At 41.3% G+C, this 20,466-nt stretch overlaps 1 protein-coding gene across 1 annotated transcript in view; it reads right to left on the reverse strand.

The window, feature by feature from the left end:
• The window catches only part of LOC147706483 (uncharacterized), a 61,242-nt gene that overhangs the window by 15,824 nt on the left and 24,952 nt on the right, over nt 1-20,466 (reverse strand). Inside the window, exons 5-7 of the mRNA XM_086929619.1 lie at nt 16,977-17,009; nt 13,264-13,293; nt 1,095-1,182 (exon numbers count right to left, since the gene is read on the reverse strand). Of these exons, the coding sequence (XP_086785745.1) occupies nt 1,095-1,182; nt 13,264-13,293; nt 16,977-17,009 (151 nt within the window). The remainder of the gene's footprint in view (nt 1-1,094; nt 1,183-13,263; nt 13,294-16,976; nt 17,010-20,466) is intronic.

Below are 20,466 nucleotides of genomic sequence, written 5' to 3' on the forward strand. Positions count from 1 at the left end.
AATACGTACGGATCGCGACGATTCGGACGGATTCACGGAATACGGATCGTACTACGTGACTCGGATGGACAGGTACGATTCGTACTGAGAGGGCTCTGGATACAAATCGTACGGACGTTTTTTTTTCCGAATCGGAATCGACCCCTAAGTAATCGCACTCTCAGGATAGTTGCAAAACAATAGATTTATTGCCAGTAACGCGTTTCGACTGTCAAGGCAGTCTTGATCACACACTGGTGTGTTGGACAGCGCCTCTTTTACATGCAAAATCATGGAAATTAAGACAGCACAATATAATACATGTTAAACAAAATCACGTCAAAGTGGCATCCATTTTGTAATGGTAAATTCATGCTGTATGTATATTGAATTTATACACATCAAACACTTCTCTCACCTACAGGTATATGTATGTTACCTCATGATAACGTCTCAAGATTGTCATAAAGGAAGTTGCCAAAGAGGGGCTAATGGAAACCTGAGGGAATCAGCGCCCTATATTTGCCTTAAGCCCGTACTGTGTCGAGAACTGTCTCACAAAACGTATTCGTTCTCACCTTATGTATTGATTCTTGCCAGCTCTTGTATCGTAGTGGAGCGGCAATCACCGTAGTGAAACCATGCCAACCAAATTACGGAAAGGCATGGAACAGAAGCCCAAGCTGGGTGTCACGTAGCAAGTGAATGGACTGTGTACTAATAAAGTTATCGACACAAAAAAAGAAAAGGAATTGGAAAAGTAAACACAGAAGCGCCCTAGTGGTTCTTGGGAGTAATGTTGATATGTAAGAAAATCTTACAATTAAAGTGCCTAGCTGACAATCAATCAATCAATCGAAATGCAAATCTATTTCCCCCAATCCAAAATATTCACCAACAAAACTTTCGCTTAAAAGTCCAAATAACTTGGTGTAGTTTGCAACTAACAATCCCACCGTTGTTTTCACAATTTTTTTATCAACTGAAGTTACACATCACAAACACATTTTTGCACGTATGCCTATATGGATATTTTTATCTTAATTTTTTTAATTCCTCGTTTGAGAAATCTAGGTGAAACGTATATTATCACTGATGAATGTGAATCACCTTACCTGCTGATGCAGACCTGGCCCAGGCATTGCTTCACAGGGCGCAGCACAGAGTAAATACGAGTGCAGGGATATTGGACCTCACGGCAGTCTAGGGAAAAAGATGATGGGTAATGTGAAAAACAAGTGATGGAGTGGGTCACCAAAGAGACAGAAAGAAGGTTGAAAGAGTTATAGTAAGATGAATTGAAAGAAGAGGTAAGTGAGACAAAAGAAAGTGAAACAGGAAGTGAGATAGATCTGGAGATAGAAGGCAGATATTGAGAAAGGAACAGCTAATACTGAGAAAGAAAATGTCTAGATTGAGAGAGGTAGGAGGGAGGAAAAAGCAGGAAAGATATATTCTATTGAAAAGTAAAGGAGGAATTAAGGAAAGGAAGAACGTGAAAAAGGAATGTGGTAAAAAGATAGAGCAATAAATGGGAGTCTGAAATAATGAAAGATAAAAAGAGAGGCAAAGAAAGAAATGTGACATTAGGATGAAGACTGGCAAGCAAAACATGCAAACAAGTGTTCACTAATAAAGAAAGGATACAGAATATAAAATCAATGCACATTATAATTTTGTTGTTGATCAATGGGAACTATATTCACGAGAACCGGATGCTGTCTCTGGTGATTCAGTATTTGAACCAGATTCTTCTTTACACAGAAACAAAAGGGATTTTCATGCTATTAATATCACTTCATATCCTGTGTTTGATGGCACCATATCTGAAAGGGTTCCTTATCAAATTGTAGACTTTACAGAAATGATTCAGACTTTTTATGTTTTAGAAATGTCTTTGGAAGACATTGTCACTCCAGGTTTTTTTTTCAAGTTTTTGGGACATAAATGCTGTTAAACAATTGATTGTTGACCTGGGTTCATATCTTTTATAGGATAATGAAGATCCCTTTCTCAATGCAGGGACCGTTTTGTTTTCATCATTGCGGGCACATTACATTTATCAAACTAGTAGCCAGTGAGAAATATATAATCATGTACAGAGGGAGCATTGTTGAGCACCCCCAATCAACAGTCCTAAAAGTTTGCAGAAATGGACTTCATGTTTTATCAGTAATGACAGATCTGATCCATCTACATTTTATTATTTTCAAGGACCTTAAATGCTGAAAAAGATTTTGATAACTGATCACAGTTTTATATGTTCAACACAGTTCATTTATTTGTTTTTTAAAACAAGGGTATGCATATTGGAATGAAACTATAATTGTGAAGAGTGTTTTGGGAACTACACTTTGGCACATTAAGGAATCTGATACCCGTTTCAGAGCATGCATGTTTCCTGAAGACATGATGTTTTTAAATAAGACGGTAACACATATCACTAGCCAGAGCTTTGCATTGCTCAGAGACTTAAAAACATCATCTGTTGTAAAATGTATTTCACAGGTTGCAAATTAAAAGAAACTATCGCTGATAGTGATTTAATTGAAATGGTGCAGAATGGAACATATATTGTAATATTGTTTGGTTCAGATGGTATAGCCATATGACCGACAGACACTAATCTATGTATGAATATATATTTCTGTGTAAAAGCTTCTGGTCCATTAGCAAAGGTACCAGACTCTAAGTATAGCTCATATTCACCCATGACTATAACCACTTATATGGTAAGGAAGTTATGTAAATGGTAGCTATCGCACACTAGTTTGAGTGCTGTAAAAACATCACATGTCAAAACTCAGTGAGGGTATGAACTTGAGTGATTTTCTCCTGGGGCTACACCTATGAGGAATAAAACATTTATGTCTACGCTAATATATGCTATCCTAAACTAACAGCAGGCATGCTCGGAAAGAGAAGCGCAGAAAGAATCATGGAAACAAATGGAGAAATAATGCATACTACCTTTAAAGTGATTTATAATGGTTTTCAAACTCTTTCCAATGCACATACACCATGTCTATCATCACCTCTTTAATGTTCAATCTTTTGAAATAAGATTTGAAAACTTCAAAACAAGAGCAGGACCAAATACGAGTTTTGACACCGTTAAATTGAATATTACAGACTCTTAAAATTCAAAAGGTGTCACGGCAGCTCATAAACAAAGCATCTCTTTTTCTCCTGTATAATCTTACATTTAGACAGAAGCACAATACAATCTTCTATCAGCTAAACAAATAGAAAACATTTGTTTGTCTGTTGCTAAAGACCCACAACTTATGTGGCTCTTGCATGGAATAATCTCCTTACCTTCAAAATTATATATCTCTTAGGTGGTATGAACAGATGCACAACACTTCCTAAAGCAACACTTCTTACAACACTCCTAGAAATTACCTTTTGAATTTAGTTATTAGATAAAAGACAATCCTACCTTCATTAGCACATCTGCATGTACTAATTCATTAGGACACAAACTCCTTCATGACCTTTTGACTATACATGGGGCTTGTAATTCTTTCAAGCTGGACCATGCTTGTAAGCTCTTCGCAGCACCTGCTTCTTTCATTCTTTCTTATCACACGCTTCTAAAAAATGGTTCTTCCATAATATGAACAAATGAAACCTGTTGTGGGATGGCACCAGGGTTTGTCTATGTGTTAGCATTTAAAAAATATTACAATATTGTGGCATTACCTTTTATCCTTCCCTTCTAAAAATATTTGTGAGTGTTTCCTGGGACAAAGTAGAGGTGATAAATACACGTGTTGCTAAAGTAAATGACGTAATATTCAGGAGGAGTGGATCTCGCACAGCTAAGGTGATCCCAAAATGAGGATTTGTAATGAGCTTTCGTGTGCCGCAGGGTGATAAACACTGTCTAGCCCAACAGTGTGTAAAGAAGAATCCAAAAGAAGGTCTCCCGCCTAGGGAGAGGAAAACCCAGCGCACTACTTTAAAGAGACCAGTGGTCTAGTCCATATTCCATTTAAACAATGAATGGTAGTCTGATATAAGTTTATCGATTATCCAGATTTATTCAAATAGATGTGACGTTGTTGAAGCAGGTATAGCACATCAGTAAATAACATTCCACATATGTGTAATTTCGGGTGTGTTAACCCATCACACGACCCAATGCATTTCGGGCGTAGCCCGTCGTCAGGGGAATTACTCTACAAACAAAAGACAAAAGTCAACTGTAGTATCCGGATTATTTGCAAGATCAAACAGAACTAATAATAACTGGATCTGGTGCCAGATTATAACCCAATAAAAGAAAGCCGAGATGAAAAAGAACGACGTGAACCAGGTGCATAGATGTAGAAACGGATATGCAAGCATAGTGACAGGAACAAAAAGTCGTGAGCTAGAAGTGCCCGGTAACCGCGATCGATATACAGTAATTAACTCAAATGCTGTAGCGAGAATAGGAAACATACCAAGAGACAGCGTAGTTCGTAACCGCCACCAATATAGTGGAATTAGCAACGAGCTCAAGACAAGCGTACTCACCGGTGTGAAGCTAACACGGACTCCGCGGAGTTCCGAGAAGGTGAACGCTCGGAGAGTGAGCGGGGAAGTAAATAGTGATAGGGGTAAACATAGAGGTAGGACTGCGTGGTGCAGGAAGGATAGGCGCCATCTTTGAGTGTGTGAAAGTAGTAAAGTGCAGAACATGTAAAAGGGTGCCATCTATGAATGTGTACAGCGGTAAACAAATGAAAAACATGGCAATATAAACAGGAGAAACGAGAGTGATAATACAAAATGCAACAAATAACCAAAAATTATAAATAACATAGAAATTCCATTCGATCGTTAAGACCCGAGGGGGCCATCGTGGTTAAGTAACGAATCCAAAAGTTCTCTCTTTTAAGGAGGTAGTTCTTGTTGTTCACTGTGATGGGAACTTGTTCTAGTACTTGGAATTTAAGTTGAACAACTGAATGTCTGTTCTCCATGAAATGGATGGCCACACTAGATTTCTGATTTTCAGTCCGAATATTACTCTTGTGTTCCAAGATTCTCGTGCGAATCTTCCTCTCTGTGTGGCCCACGTAGCACTTGCCACATGGGCATTTAAGAGCATAGATTACGTTCTTGCTGTTGCATGTAGCGTTCACTTTCAATTTGATAGGAAAACCTTTCATGGGATGGTTCACTATATTGCCCTGTATACCATTATTGCAATTGCTGCAATTATAACAAGGTTTAAAGCCATTATATGGTGTTTTAGTTTTAGGACCACTGGTATCACTCAAGATCTCTTTCAGATTCTTCCCTCTGGAGAAAGCGAAAATAGGAGGTTCAGTAAATAGACCGTTGAAATCTGGTTCCTGTGTCAAAATGGACCAGTGTTTCCGAATTATTTTTTGGAACTGTGAAGAAACACTTGAGAACTTGGAGACAACCACAAGACGATCCGTGGGTGTCTTAGGTCTGAATTGTAGCAGGGAAGCTCTACTTCGTTTCTCACTTCTCTGGACAGCCAAGTCCAGAATGGGCGTGGGATATCCCCGTGCTCGTAGACGGTCTAATACAGTTTTTATCTGAGTCTTGCTCTCCTCTGGTTTGGAGACGATCCTTTTTATTCTCAGAATCTGTGCGTATGGTAGGTTATTTTTAAGTCCCATACGATGAAAGCTGGAGTAGTGAAGAGTCAAGAGTAATATTCGGACTGAAAATCAGAAATCTAGTGTGGCCATCCATTTCATGGAGAACAGACATTCAGTTGTTCAACTTAAATTCCAAGTACTAGAACAAGTTCCCATCACAGTGAACAACAAGAACTACCTCCTTAAAAGAGAGAACTTTTGGATTCGTTACTTAACCACGATGGCCCCCTCGGGTCTTAACGATCGAATGGAATTTCTATGTTATTTATAATTTTTGGTTATTTGTTGCATTTTGTATTATCACTCTCGTTTCTCCTGTTTATATTGCCATGTTTTTCATTTGTTTACCGCTGTACACATTCATAGATGGCACCCTTTTACATGTTCTGCACTTTACTACTTTCACACACTCAAAGATGGCGCCTATCCTTCCTGCACCACGCAGTCCTACCTCTATGTTTACCCCTATCACTATTTACTTCCCCGCTCACTCTCCGAGCGTTCACCTTCTCGGAACTCCGCGGAGTCCGTGTTAGCTTCACACCGGTGAGTACGCTTGTCTTGAGCTCGTTGCTAATTCCACTATATTGGTGGCGGTTACGAACTACGCTGTCTCTTGGTATGTTTCCTATTCTCGCTACAGCATTTGAGTTAATTACTGTATATCGATCGCGGTTACCGGGCACTTCTAGCTCACGACTTTTTGTTCCTGTCACTATGCTTGCATATCCGTTTCTACATCTATGCACCTGGTTCACGTCGTTCTTTTTCATCTCGGCTTTCTTTTATTGGGTTATAATCTGGCACCAGATCCAGTTATTATTAGTTCTGTTTGATCTTGCAAATAATCCGGATACTACAGTTGACTTTTGTCTTTTGTTTGTAGAGTAATTCCCCTGACGACGGGCTACGCCCGAAATGCATTGGGTCGTGTGATGGGTTAACACACCCGAAATTACACATATGTGGAATGTTATTTACTGATGTGCTATACCTGCTTCAACAACGTCACATCTATTTGAATAAATCTGGATAATCGATAAACTTATATCAGACTACCATTCATTGTTTAAATGGAATATGGACTAGACCACTGGTCTCTTTAAAGTAGTGCGCTGGGTTTTCCTCTCCCTAGGCGGGAGACCTTCTTTTGGATTCTTCTTTACACACTGTTGGGCTAGACAGTGTTTATCACCCTGCGGCACACGAAAGCTCATTACAAATCCTCATTTTGGGATCACCTTAGCTGTGCGAGATCCACTCCTCCTGAATATTACTTCATTTTTCTGCCTAACGGAACTCGGCACGCTCTAATCATGAATTTCGAATCGGTCTCAGGTATGACCGATCAAAAAGCCTCTACCTTTGCTTACTCCACAGAGGACGCAGATAAAATCTACGGGATGATACAGGAAGAGGTTACAGTCACTGGCAACACTCGCAGTGTAGAAAGCAACCTTCGCCAATTACTCTACTTACTAAAAAAACAATCGAATCAAAAACTTCACGCAAGCACTTTGATCCGATACCATCGTGTTCAACGGATCCCTCGTGGCCTACGGGTCCCTCTAAAACCACTGCTCTGTAAGAACAACACCAAATTTGTGGAACGCTGGTACTCCATTTTAAATAAATGTTCCCTAGATCTTATTTTATTGATCGTGGAAGAACTGGCAAAAACTTTGGATGAACTCACACTAGAGATTACTAACATCAGAAAGGAGCTAGACGACACCCTGACCGAGGAAGAATTGAAAAAAATGTTAGAGGATATAAATATTCAATTAGACAAACATGTACGAGAGACCCAGGAGAGAAAACTAAGAAAATTTAAAAGGGACACTATAGACTATAAACTCGGCGAAGTTTATTCTTGGGCCGAGGCATACGCCCGCCGACGTCCAAATAAACCATATAATCCCTTTTCGGCCAATGAAACATCATCCTCTGAGGATGACCAAAGATCAAGACCTACACGTACCAGAACAGAAACAGATGATCAAACCCCAAGCACCTCAACAAACACTGCGGTTCCTTTTTTAGAGCCAGGCCTCAATCAACAAAAAGAACCCGGGGGGGAAAAACCCGCCGAGGAAGCAGAAAAAACACCACCGGTGAAAAGCAAGAAAGCCAAAGGAAGACGTTAAACCCAGAGGAGAACCTGGTGATTAATATATCCTCCACCATCTTGACTGACGAAGAAACATATATTCTACAAAGGGGTCAATCTTTTGTACCAACCACGGGAACCAACTCTCTGGAACTCGAAGTGAGTACATTTAAATTGATACGCAATATGCGTTTGAAACACTACTTCCGCAACATTTGCCCCAGTGATACCCTGGAGGAAGATATGCTCAGAGGTTTACGACCTCACAGTACCTTCATGGCCCCACAGAGCCATAAAATCATAGATGCATTCGAAAACCTAGTTAGACAAGACATCCTTAAACTTCCTTTTATACAACCGGTCAAACGCGGGAATCTCACCCGCAAAGAAAGAAATATACTGCAAAAAATTGCTGACAATCCCAATATCATCTGCCAGAATGCAGATAAGGGAGGAGCCCTGGTAATCATGGACAGCAGCTTTTACGAAGACAAAGTCACCGCACATATTGGTGACACTGATACGTATGACACTCTCCCTGGTGATCCTACAGTGGAGTTTACCAAAGATTTGATCATCATTATCAATAAAGCTTTTGAAAATGGTACCATTAACGAGAAAACAAAAAGATATCTCACTCCGAACAATCCTAGACCTCCTGTCTTATACATGTTACCAAAACTACACAAACATCCTACCAACCCTCCATTCAGGCCCATTGTGTCTACCATAAACAGCATCCATGAAAACGTTGGAAAATTCTTGGACAAATATCTACAACCATTTGTCATCACAGCTGAGTCCTATGTTAAAGATACCACGGATTTTTTATTGAAAGTTGAACCAGTCATGAACACTCTAAAAGACACCAATCTTATCATGTGCACTGTGGACGTGAGTTCCCTTTATACCTCCATCCCCCACGATGGGGGTATAGAAGCTATTGAAAGAACCTTGGCACAATCCGACATTGACCACGACTTGAAAATATTTCTCATGGAACTCACCATATTTACGCTATATCATAGCTATTTCACAGTTTTTGACAAATGGTTGTTACAGCTCAATGGTACGGCCATGGGAAATTCGGCTGCTCCTTGCTATGCCAACATCTATATGCGAAACTTTGAAGAAAACCACATCCTCTCACAAAAAATCTGGCAAGAACATGGCAGATTATATCTGCGATATATAGATGACATTTTTGTGCTTTGGGCAGGTGACAATGACACTCTTATCAATTTCCTTAACACCTGGAATCAAGTCACTAAAAGAATTCAATTCACTTGGGAAATCAACACCTCTTGCATACATTTTTTGGATGTAAAAATATTGAGAGAACTGGGAGATTGGTCTACTACCATCTTTCGAAAGCCCACTGACAGGAACTCAACCCTTCACTACTCCAGCTTTCATCGTATGGGACTTAAAAATAACCTACCATACGCACAGATTCTGAGAATAAAAAGGATCGTCTCCAAACCAGAGGAGAGCAAGACTCAGATAAAAACTGTATTAGACCGTCTACGAGCACGGGGATATCCCACGCCCATTCTGGACTTGGCTGTCCAGAGAAGTGAGAAACGAAGTAGAGCTTCCCTGCTACAATTCAGACCTAAGACACCCACGGATCGTCTTGTGGTTGTCTCCAAGTTCTCAAGTGTTTCTTCACAGTTCCAAAAAATAATTCGGAAACACTGGTCCATTTTGACACAGGAACCAGATTTCAACGGTCTATTTACTGAACCTCCTATTTTCGCTTTCTCCAGAGGGAAGAATCTGAAAGAGATCTTGAGTGATACCAGTGGTCCTAAAACTAAAACACCATATAATGGCTTTAAACCTTGTTATAATTGCAGCAATTGCAATAATGGTATACAGGGCAATATAGTGAACCATCCCATGAAAGGTTTTCCTATCAAATTGAAAGTGAACGCTACATGCAACAGCAAGAACGTAATCTATGCTCTTAAATGCCCATGTGGCAAGTGCTACGTGGGCCACACAGAGAGGAAGATTCGCACGAGAATCTTGGAACACAAGAGTAATATTCGGACTGAAAATCAGAAATCTAGTGTGGCCATCCATTTCATGGAGAACAGACATTCAGTTGTTCAACTTAAATTCCAAGTACTAGAACAAGTTCCCATCACAGTGAACAACAAGAACTACCTCCTTAAAAGAGAGAACTTTTGGATTCGTTACTTAACCACGATGGCCCCCTCGGGTCTTAACGATCGAATGGAATTTCTATGTTATTTATAATTTTTGGTTATTTGTTGCATTTTGTATTATCACTCTCGTTTCTCCTGTTTATATTGCCATGTTTTTCATTTGTTTACCGCTGTACACATTCATAGATGGCACCCTTTTACATGTTCTGCACTTTACTACTTTCACACACTCAAAGATGGCGCCTATCCTTCCTGCACCACGCAGTCCTACCTCTATGTTTACCCCTATCACTATTTACTTCCCCGCTCACTCTCCGAGCGTTCACCTTCTCGGAACTCCGCGGAGTCCGTGTTAGCTTCACACCGGTGAGTACGCTTGTCTTGAGCTCGTTGCTAATTCCACTATATTGGTGGCGGTTACGAACTACGCTGTCTCTTGGTATGTTTCCTATTCTCGCTACAGCATTTGAGTTAATTACTGTATATCGATCGCGGTTACCGGGCACTTCTAGCTCACGACTTTTTGTTCCTGTCACTATGCTTGCATATCCGTTTCTACATCTATGCACCTGGTTCACGTCGTTCTTTTTCATCTCGGCTTTCTTTTATTGGGTTATAATCTGGCACCAGATCCAGTTATTATTAGTTCTGTTTGATCTTGCAAATAATCCGGATACTACAGTTGACTTTTGTCTTTTGTTTGTAGAGTAATTCCCCTGACGACGGGCTACGCCCGAAATGCATTGGGTCGTGTGATGGGTTAACACACCCGAAATTACACATATGTGGAATGTTATTTACTGATGTGCTATACCTGCTTCAACAACGTCACATCTATTTGAATAAATCTGGATAATCGATAAACTTATATCAGACTAGCCATTCGGTCTCTTTAAAGTAGTGCGCTGGGTTTTCCTCTCCCTAGGCGGGAGACCTTCTTTTGGATGCTAAAGTAAATGACCTCATTGTGACTTTAACACAAACAGAGGTACCTTTAACCTCTGCCGAAGTGAGTTTTGACTCGCTAACAACCCTGCCTGAAACTCAGCGATTTCTGAAGACTAAATTCCCAATGCATTTTGCTGATCTATTGCATAACATCTTTCATACACAACTGGAATTGTTCATGATTTAAAGATTATTGGACTTGGATTATTGACTGGGTTTGAAATATTTTTTTGGTTTTATTTCACCCTTCATCGGTTTATTGATTTGAATTGTGTTTTGTGGAACATCAGCTGTACTTCTCATAGTTGGCCGTGCAATTCCTTTTTTATCCTAGTGAAGAAGTAAAAGTGGCATGTATGGAAATATGAGAAACATGGATGCAAATTAATCTAATCTGATTGAGTACAAATGCTGAGAATCTATGACATTCTACTTTGAAGTGGACTTGCTTGTCAAGCTAAAGGAAAACTGGACCCTGTCTTTTCACAGGTTTCAACTGCAAGAGTGACCTGTGTTGCTTGTACTGTTATGAAATAGTCTTACTGTATATTCTATATTAAGCGTCAGGGTTTGTCCAGATGTGGGTTCCTTGCACACCTTGCCACTAGATTCAAGCTAGCCTGGCTGATGAGGGGTGTCACCCCGAAACCGGTCCCAGGATGCTTGTTTCCGGTCCAGGGAAGACATGGCTTGGCAGTTCAGGCTGGACTGTTCCCATGAGGCATAGGGTCAATACTGATTCGCATATGGGTGGGTCTGAACTGGAGTGGTGAAGTGAGCTAAAAAATGATGATGGATTCAACCCAGATCTGTGACTGGGGGGGGGGGGGGGTGTCTGAAAAGTTTCAGTGCTCCATTCATCATCTCTTTGTGTTTGAGTAATTCAAACAATTCCATGTGTATCAGACATTCTGCTGTGCAATGCGGCTATCCATCCTCAGAGCTGCCATCTAGGATACCGCAGCTGTGCCGTCACCTGTGTACCCAAATACAGCATTATCGGCCATCTTGGGAATACCAATTATACCTTCATCTCCACCTTTGACTCCATTTTTCCCTCTAGTTTCAACATTTGAATTGTTTGCTCTGGTCGTTGCTACATCAACATCAGAATCAATGGTTGATGAGAACCAGTGTCCTCCAAATGACTCATGTCTTTTATCTTTTTTTTACAAAGAGAATTTAGAAACATCTGCATCCACACCTTTGAATCCTTTTTCAATGCTGCAGGGTTAAAGCTTCTTATCCATGCCAAAGTCAGTATTATGAAGAGAAAGATAACTGGAAGCTGCTACTGTTTGTCTGTATAGTCATCTGAAGCCATCATCTTGCTTTTCCTTTCTGGATTTTTTACTATTCTTCACATAAAAATACCAGATATGGTGGTCAGTCAGTGGTTGAATGGCAATCCTTTTGCCGTGGGAACTAGTGAACTAGTATAATTATTTTTAGTCATTCACAGCAATGCAATGACACTACTGACTAAGTTTAGGATATACCTCTGTTTTTAAAAAGATCAATGCCATATAAATGTTAGATGAAAGAAGGAGTTTAAAACATTTATTTTGCCAAGTTTCTACATCATGCAGCACGCTTTAACACCAAGGCTCCAACAAGGTGCCCATAGGTGTTTCAATTTCTTTTGCCAACTATAAGTGTTATAGTTTTCTATTGCAAATCTGTTCAACAACAAAGGCTAATGCAAGTGAAGAAAGACTGATCAAGAAAGAAAAGTAGACTGGATGAAACAACAAAAAGAGATTGACATCAATAAAATGAAAACATGCTCTAATAAAGAAAGAGACAAGACTGGGATAAGAAAGAAAACTAGATATTTGTTTTTCAATAGGATTATAAAAACTGTATGGGTTGTTGCAGAGATTACAAATTTATTAGGCTACCTCATTTTGAGGTTGCTAGTTTTCCAGACCATGTAAAATATCATGTTTTAATAAGTGGCACACAACTGAAACAAATCCTTCCTAACAAGCAGAACTAATCTAATCATAGTTTACACTGTAACTGGTAAATACAAGACTGGTATATATAGTGAAGGAAATACCTGGTTTGTCTATTTGAATGTAGTACTGTGTTAATGGAAAATGTGGGCTTGGTAAGAAGAGGAAATAATGAAGAAAGACTCAGACAAAGAAATCGAAGATGGACTAGCAGAGAAAGAAAAAAGAGAGAATGATGGGAAAAAGCATGAAGGAAATTAGGCTAAAGACAGGAGAAGCTCTAAGGTACAGGAAAGAAAAGGCAAGCTGGGATAATGAAGTTAGACTAGAAGAATGAAAACAGCAAGGTACTGAAGATGATACTGATCATGGAAGGAAGGATGTTCAAACTATCAAACCATATATTTGCTAGGAAAATGCAATGTATGGGAAATACTTGTGGTGATATGAGATCACTGAGCGATTACCTTCTGCAAGCGACTCATTGCTGGCTTTCACTGTAAAAGAAAACACATGTCAGTTAGTTGGCTTGTATTCAGGGTTGCCACATCTCTGGAATGGGTCAGAACAATATTGCTTAATGCAAGTCTTTACAGTCAAAGTTACCGCCTGCTCCAGAGTAGGGTCTACACCTTTCACAGATAAAAATACCTGCCACGTATATGTTTTTTGAGGCTCTGACAAGGCAGGAGTAGGCTCTGGATGGCTAGGAGATGCAAATATTTTCTGTATTCTTACCATGGCATTTAGCCTATATTTAATGTGCAAATTATTTCTGAATAGTTTAGACGCTTTAAAAAGACGTTTGGCGTGTTTCCACCTTGCAGAAGTTGTTTTCATGTTTTTTTTTCGAAGCGGGAAAATACTGGATTTAGATTTTAATAATGATCAGAAGTTTACTACCTATTTTGGCATGGAAAAATCAGCCTTGCTGAAAAAGGTGACATCCAGACAGATCTACCGTACTGTACTGCAGCGTTTGTATGGCATTTCACACACCTCATGTGGCAGGAACAATTCCGGTTTGCTTCGGGGTCCTCAACACCTTATCAGAATGAACAGTTGGGGAATGTTCGGAGTGTAAGGTTAGGTAATGTTGGACATTATGTCCTATATGGGTGATGTCGATTGAGGTGTGTGATGATTCGACATTGTCCTACATACACCATATTTGGGTCTGTGTGAATATTAGTTTGAGTCAGAGACAACTGGGGCCTTTGATGTATTATAGCCTTGAAACCCCTAAGATAGCTTTGCTCATTTCTGGTTTGAACAAATGGTGGAAATCCTACCGGAAGAACAACAGTAGAAAGATAAACAAGAACAGCAGCAGATGGACGCTCTTTAAAAACAAACCTGGGAAGTACAGTCTGAGACACCCAATCACACAGCTTAAGCAAATAGGCAACTAAAACAGACATCGCGTTTGACTCCCCAATACACAGTTTCGGACACATCAAAGAGAGCACTAAATTGAGTTATCATTATGGAAGCAGCTCAAAATTCTGCAAACATACCCCACTCCCAACAGGTCTAACTCAAGGCACCTTGATTGAGACTGCATGAAGATCCACCAAAATGAAGAAATAATCTAAACAAGCGAAGATCCATGCAGAGAAAGCAGGCTTGCAAAAACTGTTCCAACTCACCGTAAACATGCTTAAGAACACAAAGGTAGATGGATGCTGCCCAGCACTGGACGGTAGGGTGTTAAAATATCGATTACAAAAATATAGCTGACATAAATATAGTTGTAAAAATATCGTTTACAGAAATATCGACTCCCTATACTTAAACAGGTAAGTACATAAATATCGACTCCAAAATATCGTTGTAATTAATATAGATGTAAAAAATATCGACTTTTTAAAATAATTAAAATTACATTAAATAATAAATAAATATAAGTACTATTAACAAAATACATTACATTACTTTTATTTTTTAACTATTTAAGACAAATTTACTACACTTTTTAATTATAAACTTAATAAATGTGGACATATACATATATTTAACACATTACTTTATATAACAAAAATAATACATACATATAATTAAAATATACAATATATTACTAATTAAAACATTTGATAGCGTAGGAGTAAAAATTACTATTCCCACTCCAGAGGGTGCAACAGTAGGGAAAGCGTTGGATAGCGTAGGGGTAAAAATTACTATTCCCACTCCAGAGGGTGCAACAGTAGGGAAAGCGTTGGATAGCGTATGGGTAAAATTTACTATTCCCACTCCAGAGGGTGCAACAGTAAGGAAAGCGTTGGATAGCGTAGGGGTAAAAATTACTATTCCCACTCCAGGGGGTGCAACAGTAGGGAAAGCGTTGGATAGCATAGGGGTAAAAATTACTATTCCCACCCCAGAGGGTGCAACAGTAGGGAAAGCGTTGGATAGCGTAGGGGTAAAAATTACTATTCCCACTCCAGGGGGTGAAACAGTAGGTAAAGCGTTGGATAGCGTAGGGGTAAAAATTACTATTCCCACTCCAGGGGGTGCAACAGTAGGGAAAGCGTTGGATAGCGTAGGGGTAAAAATTACTATTCCCACTCCAGGGGGTGCAACAGTAGGGAAAGCGTTGGATAGCGTAGGGGTAAAAATTACTATTTCCACTCCAGGGGGTGCAACAGTAGGGAAAGCGTTGGATAGCGTAGGGGTAAAAATTACTATTCCCACTCCAGGGGGTGCAACAGTAGGGAAAGCGTTGGATAGCGTAGGGGTAAAAATTACTATTCCCACTCCAGGGGGTGCAACAGTAGGTAAAGCGTTGGGTAGCGTAGAAGTAAAAATTACTATTCCCACTCCAGAGGGTGCAACAGTAGGGAAAGCGTTGGATAGCGTAGGGGTAAAAATTACTATTCCCACTCCAGGGGGTGCAACAGTAGGGAAAGCGTTGGATAGCGTAGGGGTAATAATTACTAAATGTATTTAATCATTTATAAAATTACAATTATTAATATTTTTTTTTAATCATTAATTAAATAATTAATCAATTAAATTGTAATTAATTTACTACATTTTCACTAAAAAATTCCTGTACACACACCTAAAATTTATTACAAAATTAACATAATTAATTACATCATTATTAATCAACTAACTAATTGAAATTAATTAACTATTATTTATTACACTATTTATATTCATTTAAAACATTAATTAATCTATTATTTCATTATATTTAAATTACTTCCCACCCTACTCCCCTATAAACCCACAACCCGCTACGGAACTATTAATACTAAATTCAACATAAAATACATTATTAACTAATAAAATACTACTAAAAATACTACTTTATCTACAAATACTCATTAAAAACACTACATTACTTATAATTATTTAAAAAACGATATTATTGTAAACTATGTTTTTGTAAACGATATTTATTACAACTATATTAATGTTAACGATATTACTTACCTGTCTGTCGATATTCTGGTCAGACTATATTTTTGTCATCGATATTTCTTCCTGTAGATATTTTTGCAGCGATATTTAGGTAAGTCGATATTTTTGCGACGATATTCCTGTTCTGTACCCACTGGACATCAAAAAGGCTGTCCAGGGGAGCAACTGATACCCCTGTATTTCCCCTGCGGTACTCTGGTGCTACCATCACTACCCCTAGTCTCAGGGTAGAAAAGGTAGCGCTAGCTCAGTATTAGGATAGCAGCCCCAGGTCAGTGTCAGAATGAGGAAGTAAGTTTGACTCTTTAGAGCCCTGTTTTCCTTCTGTAATGCCCACTCCTTGCTCATCGCCTTACCCCTGAGAAGGAAACAGGAGGCTGTCAAGGCATAAAACAGGGACAAGGGGATCACCGGGTGATGTTAGTATAGGTCCAGGAGGGTAGGATGTCGATTCCGGCAACCCATAAGCATGTGACCACGAAGAAGCAACCGAAACACCAGAAAGCCCAATCTGGTCACAACTTTAGCTTTCCCATATAAAGAGGCACAGCACCAGATATTCCAGGATAGGCAGACATGTGGACATGACTAAAACACATTAGAAAGAGCAGAAGTGAGCAAAGGAAACATGTGGAAGGGACTCTAGTCAGACAGATAGATGCACTGTCTTAAGACAGCATTCAGAGACTGACACTGAAATATACACTGAATACTCAAACAGAGAGAAAAGTATGACCTGGAAAATATCTCTTACCAGGTGCATCTGGCGGAGAGTCGCCATCTGGCACTGAAATACAGAAAAACAATGATAAATTACAATGATAAATTAATTGATACTGAAAAATACAATAACATCATCAAAAGCTGTGCCAACCTTGTGTATTGTCTTGAATGTCCTAAGGGAGGGATCCCAAATACTGACACCTGAGCTTAAATCTCTTCTCTTGAGCCGGATTCACAATAACAGACACCAAGTAGATAAGTGCAGATTCCCTCAGAGGTGTCCCAAATGGCAGGATATGCTATGTGGGGCATCATTGATGTCTCTTCACTAGGGATATCTAGGGTCATGAACAGTTAAAAGGCCTGATTTAATGCTGGGCAGGCAAAAAGTCACCCACCAGTATGGCAGAGGACCTTGTGTCTCCCATCTTGAAGGATTATGCCCATCATATAGGGAGATGGGTGCTGACCCTGCCGTAAACTCGATGCCTCCACAGAAGCCTCACCACCATGGTTCCTGCGCAGGCACAGAAAGTTTGGTTGGAGGTTGCCATGTTTCCAGTGGCGGCTCATCAAACAAGTGGGGGTCTCTTTTTAAAAAACAAAACTCTAATGACCCTGACACCCCAGATTTTTTCTCCCAGGGAGTGGGGGGCTGTTGGACCTACGATGGGCAAGCCCAGCACAAAGGGGGTAGCTTGGCTCAAGTGTCAAGGCAAGTGAAGGCTGTCGTGTTAAGCCGGCTTTGACCCAATAATATCTCTTTGTACAACCACCAAAAAGAAGGACACCACACCACTGTTGTAGAAAAATACGATTCCTTTATGTAAAAATTCTCTGTTGTGAATGGGGGATCAATTAGGAAAGCACATTTACATCTCTTGTGGTCACAATTGCTGGGTTTCGATTTTGGAATAGATTCAATAAATAAGCTCAGGAGTACAGTTCATCAATAAATGAAATGAATATCAGGAATAAATATTGTCAATAAATAGAATATATATCTTCAATAAAAAGCATAAATATCACTTTCTGTTTAGCAGAATAAATACTGGTTCAGTTAAAAAAAACAACCACATATTCTTTCTGGTATCGCTGCCACCAATTAAATAGTTCAGGAACACTACATTTGTAAATACATTTCAGGTTGGAAAGATAACTCTTACAGTTTATGACGTTTTCACCACTAATGCACACAGGCTTCTCTGGGCACAAAAAGGAGTGCTGGGACTCTTTAAGAATCACACGGGGGTCATGCGCGTATATCTAAAAGGCAAGGAAAGACAGTGAACACTTCATTTACACTCGGCTACCACCGGGTTGAGATCTCTGTTTGCCGGTGGGGGTCTAAGCGCGCCTAGGGGCTTCTACCACCGCTAGCACTCAGGCGGCACCAGTTCCAAGTCTTTAGACTGCCGAACGGGGCTGCCGAAGAGGTCACACAATCTTCGCGCTCAGTCAAATAGATGCCGGTTCACAGTTCCTTTTTAACAGCGCTTCCCACCTGAAGAAACGGGCCTACCTCACATCGGCTGCAATCGAAAAGCGATTCAGTCGGGTTCAGCACTTCTCTCGCCAGCGACGGGTTCTCAGGGGCTCCACGGACCTCCCTCCGACTTCCTCAAACAGGGATGGTTCCTGCCCACAGCTACAGCCGCCGATTCACTGGGGAGGGGCAGGGACAGTAGTCCCGCCCAACGAAGGCCGGCCTTTCCCTGCCCCGGCGCACCACCTCACCTCAGTCTGCGCAGGAAGCACTCTAGCCGGTGGAGCTCGGAGACGTCCGAGCTCCTCGCTGGAGGCGTCTGTCACACAAGGAGGCACAGAGGATGTTCTCGGTCGCGGCGAACTTGCTCTCGCCTCGCGACCCGAGTCTGTCGTAATTCCCACCGGGGGGGCGGGGAGGCACACGAAAACGGCCACAGTCTCTTGGGGGTGACAAGGCACTCGCTGGGCAGGCGCTGTAGGCGCGAGGTCACCGCACACACGGCTGACTGGAACGCCAGTCAGGATCCATGCCAGTGACCCTTGCTTGCTCTACTGCCTGCACTACCAGCTGTCTCAGGGGTCAACAGGGCAGGTGTCAATCTGGTGTCAAGTCTGGAATCTTCTTCTTCACCTAGATCTGGAACACCATTATCCTATCTAGTCTTCTGGTCATCTAAAATGGCCGCCAGGGACTGGACCTTATATAGCCAGTGCCCTGAGGTGCTGGCTCATGCCAGTAGGTTCTAGAACCTTCTTTGGGCTAGGCCAATGACATGGCACTTCTGGGGTATTTGGGACCCCAATAGCCACCATACTGGGGTTCTAGAGCAGCCATTTTGTGTACCTGAGGGAAATAAGGTAATTCCTGTCAGGAATGCGTGCCAAATAAAAGGGCGCCAAAACCTTGAAAGGTCAAGGTTCATGGAGGCTCCAAGGGGAGTCACTCTCATGAGGAAAATGGATGGCCACCATTTTGAGGCCATTCATACAGGTTGCCAATCCCAGTCTATAATGTCACAGGTTCCTTGTAAATAGGTGCCAAAAACCTTGTGAACAACTGGGCGTCAAGAAACATCTAGCCCCCTTGAAACAGCACACAAAAGGTCCTGGTAGACAAAGAAAAGCGACAAATTTTGGGAGGTACAGGGGAACAAAAGAAATCATAGTGGTGAGGGGACTCTCAGAAGCAGACGGGTCTAACACGCGTCCCCCCCAGCTGAAAGTGGGGAGAGCTACCCAATCCCTTGGGAGTTCTCAACACTAAGGCGGAAATACCTGGAGAGACCGTCTGCATTGGCGTGGTCAACTCTGGGTCGGTGTTCCACCCGAAAGTCCATTCCCTGTAGGGAGATAGACCACCTCAACTGTTTGGGGTTTTCCCCCTTCATCTGCATGAGCCAGCGAAGGGGTCGGTGGTCTGTCTGAACCAGGAAGTGTGAACCAAACAGGTATGGTCGCAGCTTCTTCAGTGTCCAGACCACAGCAAAGGCTTCCCGCTCAATGGTACTCCACCTCTGTTCCCGGGGAAGCAGTCTCCATGACAGAAAGACCACAGGTTGATCCAGACCCTCTTCATTGAGTTGCGATAACACCGCCCCAATGCCAATGTCGGATGCATCCGTCTGGACAATGAATTCTTTTGTGAAGTCTGGAGCCTTGGGCTCACTGTAGAGGAGACCATCCTCCCAGTAAACACGATAGTTCCCAGACTCGTTACCTGCTGCCTGGGCTTCAGCCTGTTGCCTCAGACCCTCGAGGGTGGGACATTCCCTCTGTCCCTTGCTCAGTTCCTCCCTGGATGGTCCCCCCTCCACTCGCCACTCAGCGGGGATAGGCAGATCCTCCAACAGAACCATGTCCTCCTCCGCGGACTCCGGGTCCATCTCCTCCGATGGCCTATCCGTCTCACGGGGCACGGACATCGAGGCAGGCTCCTCCTGTCCTCGAGATGCTCCCTCATCGGCAGCTGGGTGGGCCATTGTTCCAGGCTCCAACCCATGCGACTTCTCCTCCTGAGCAGCCGCCGGCCTGGT

Source organism: Lissotriton vulgaris, chromosome 7 (genome assembly GCF_964263255.1).
Source record: "Lissotriton vulgaris chromosome 7, aLisVul1.2, whole genome shotgun sequence".
NCBI classification, from domain to species: Eukaryota; Metazoa; Chordata; class Amphibia; order Caudata; family Salamandridae; genus Lissotriton; species Lissotriton vulgaris.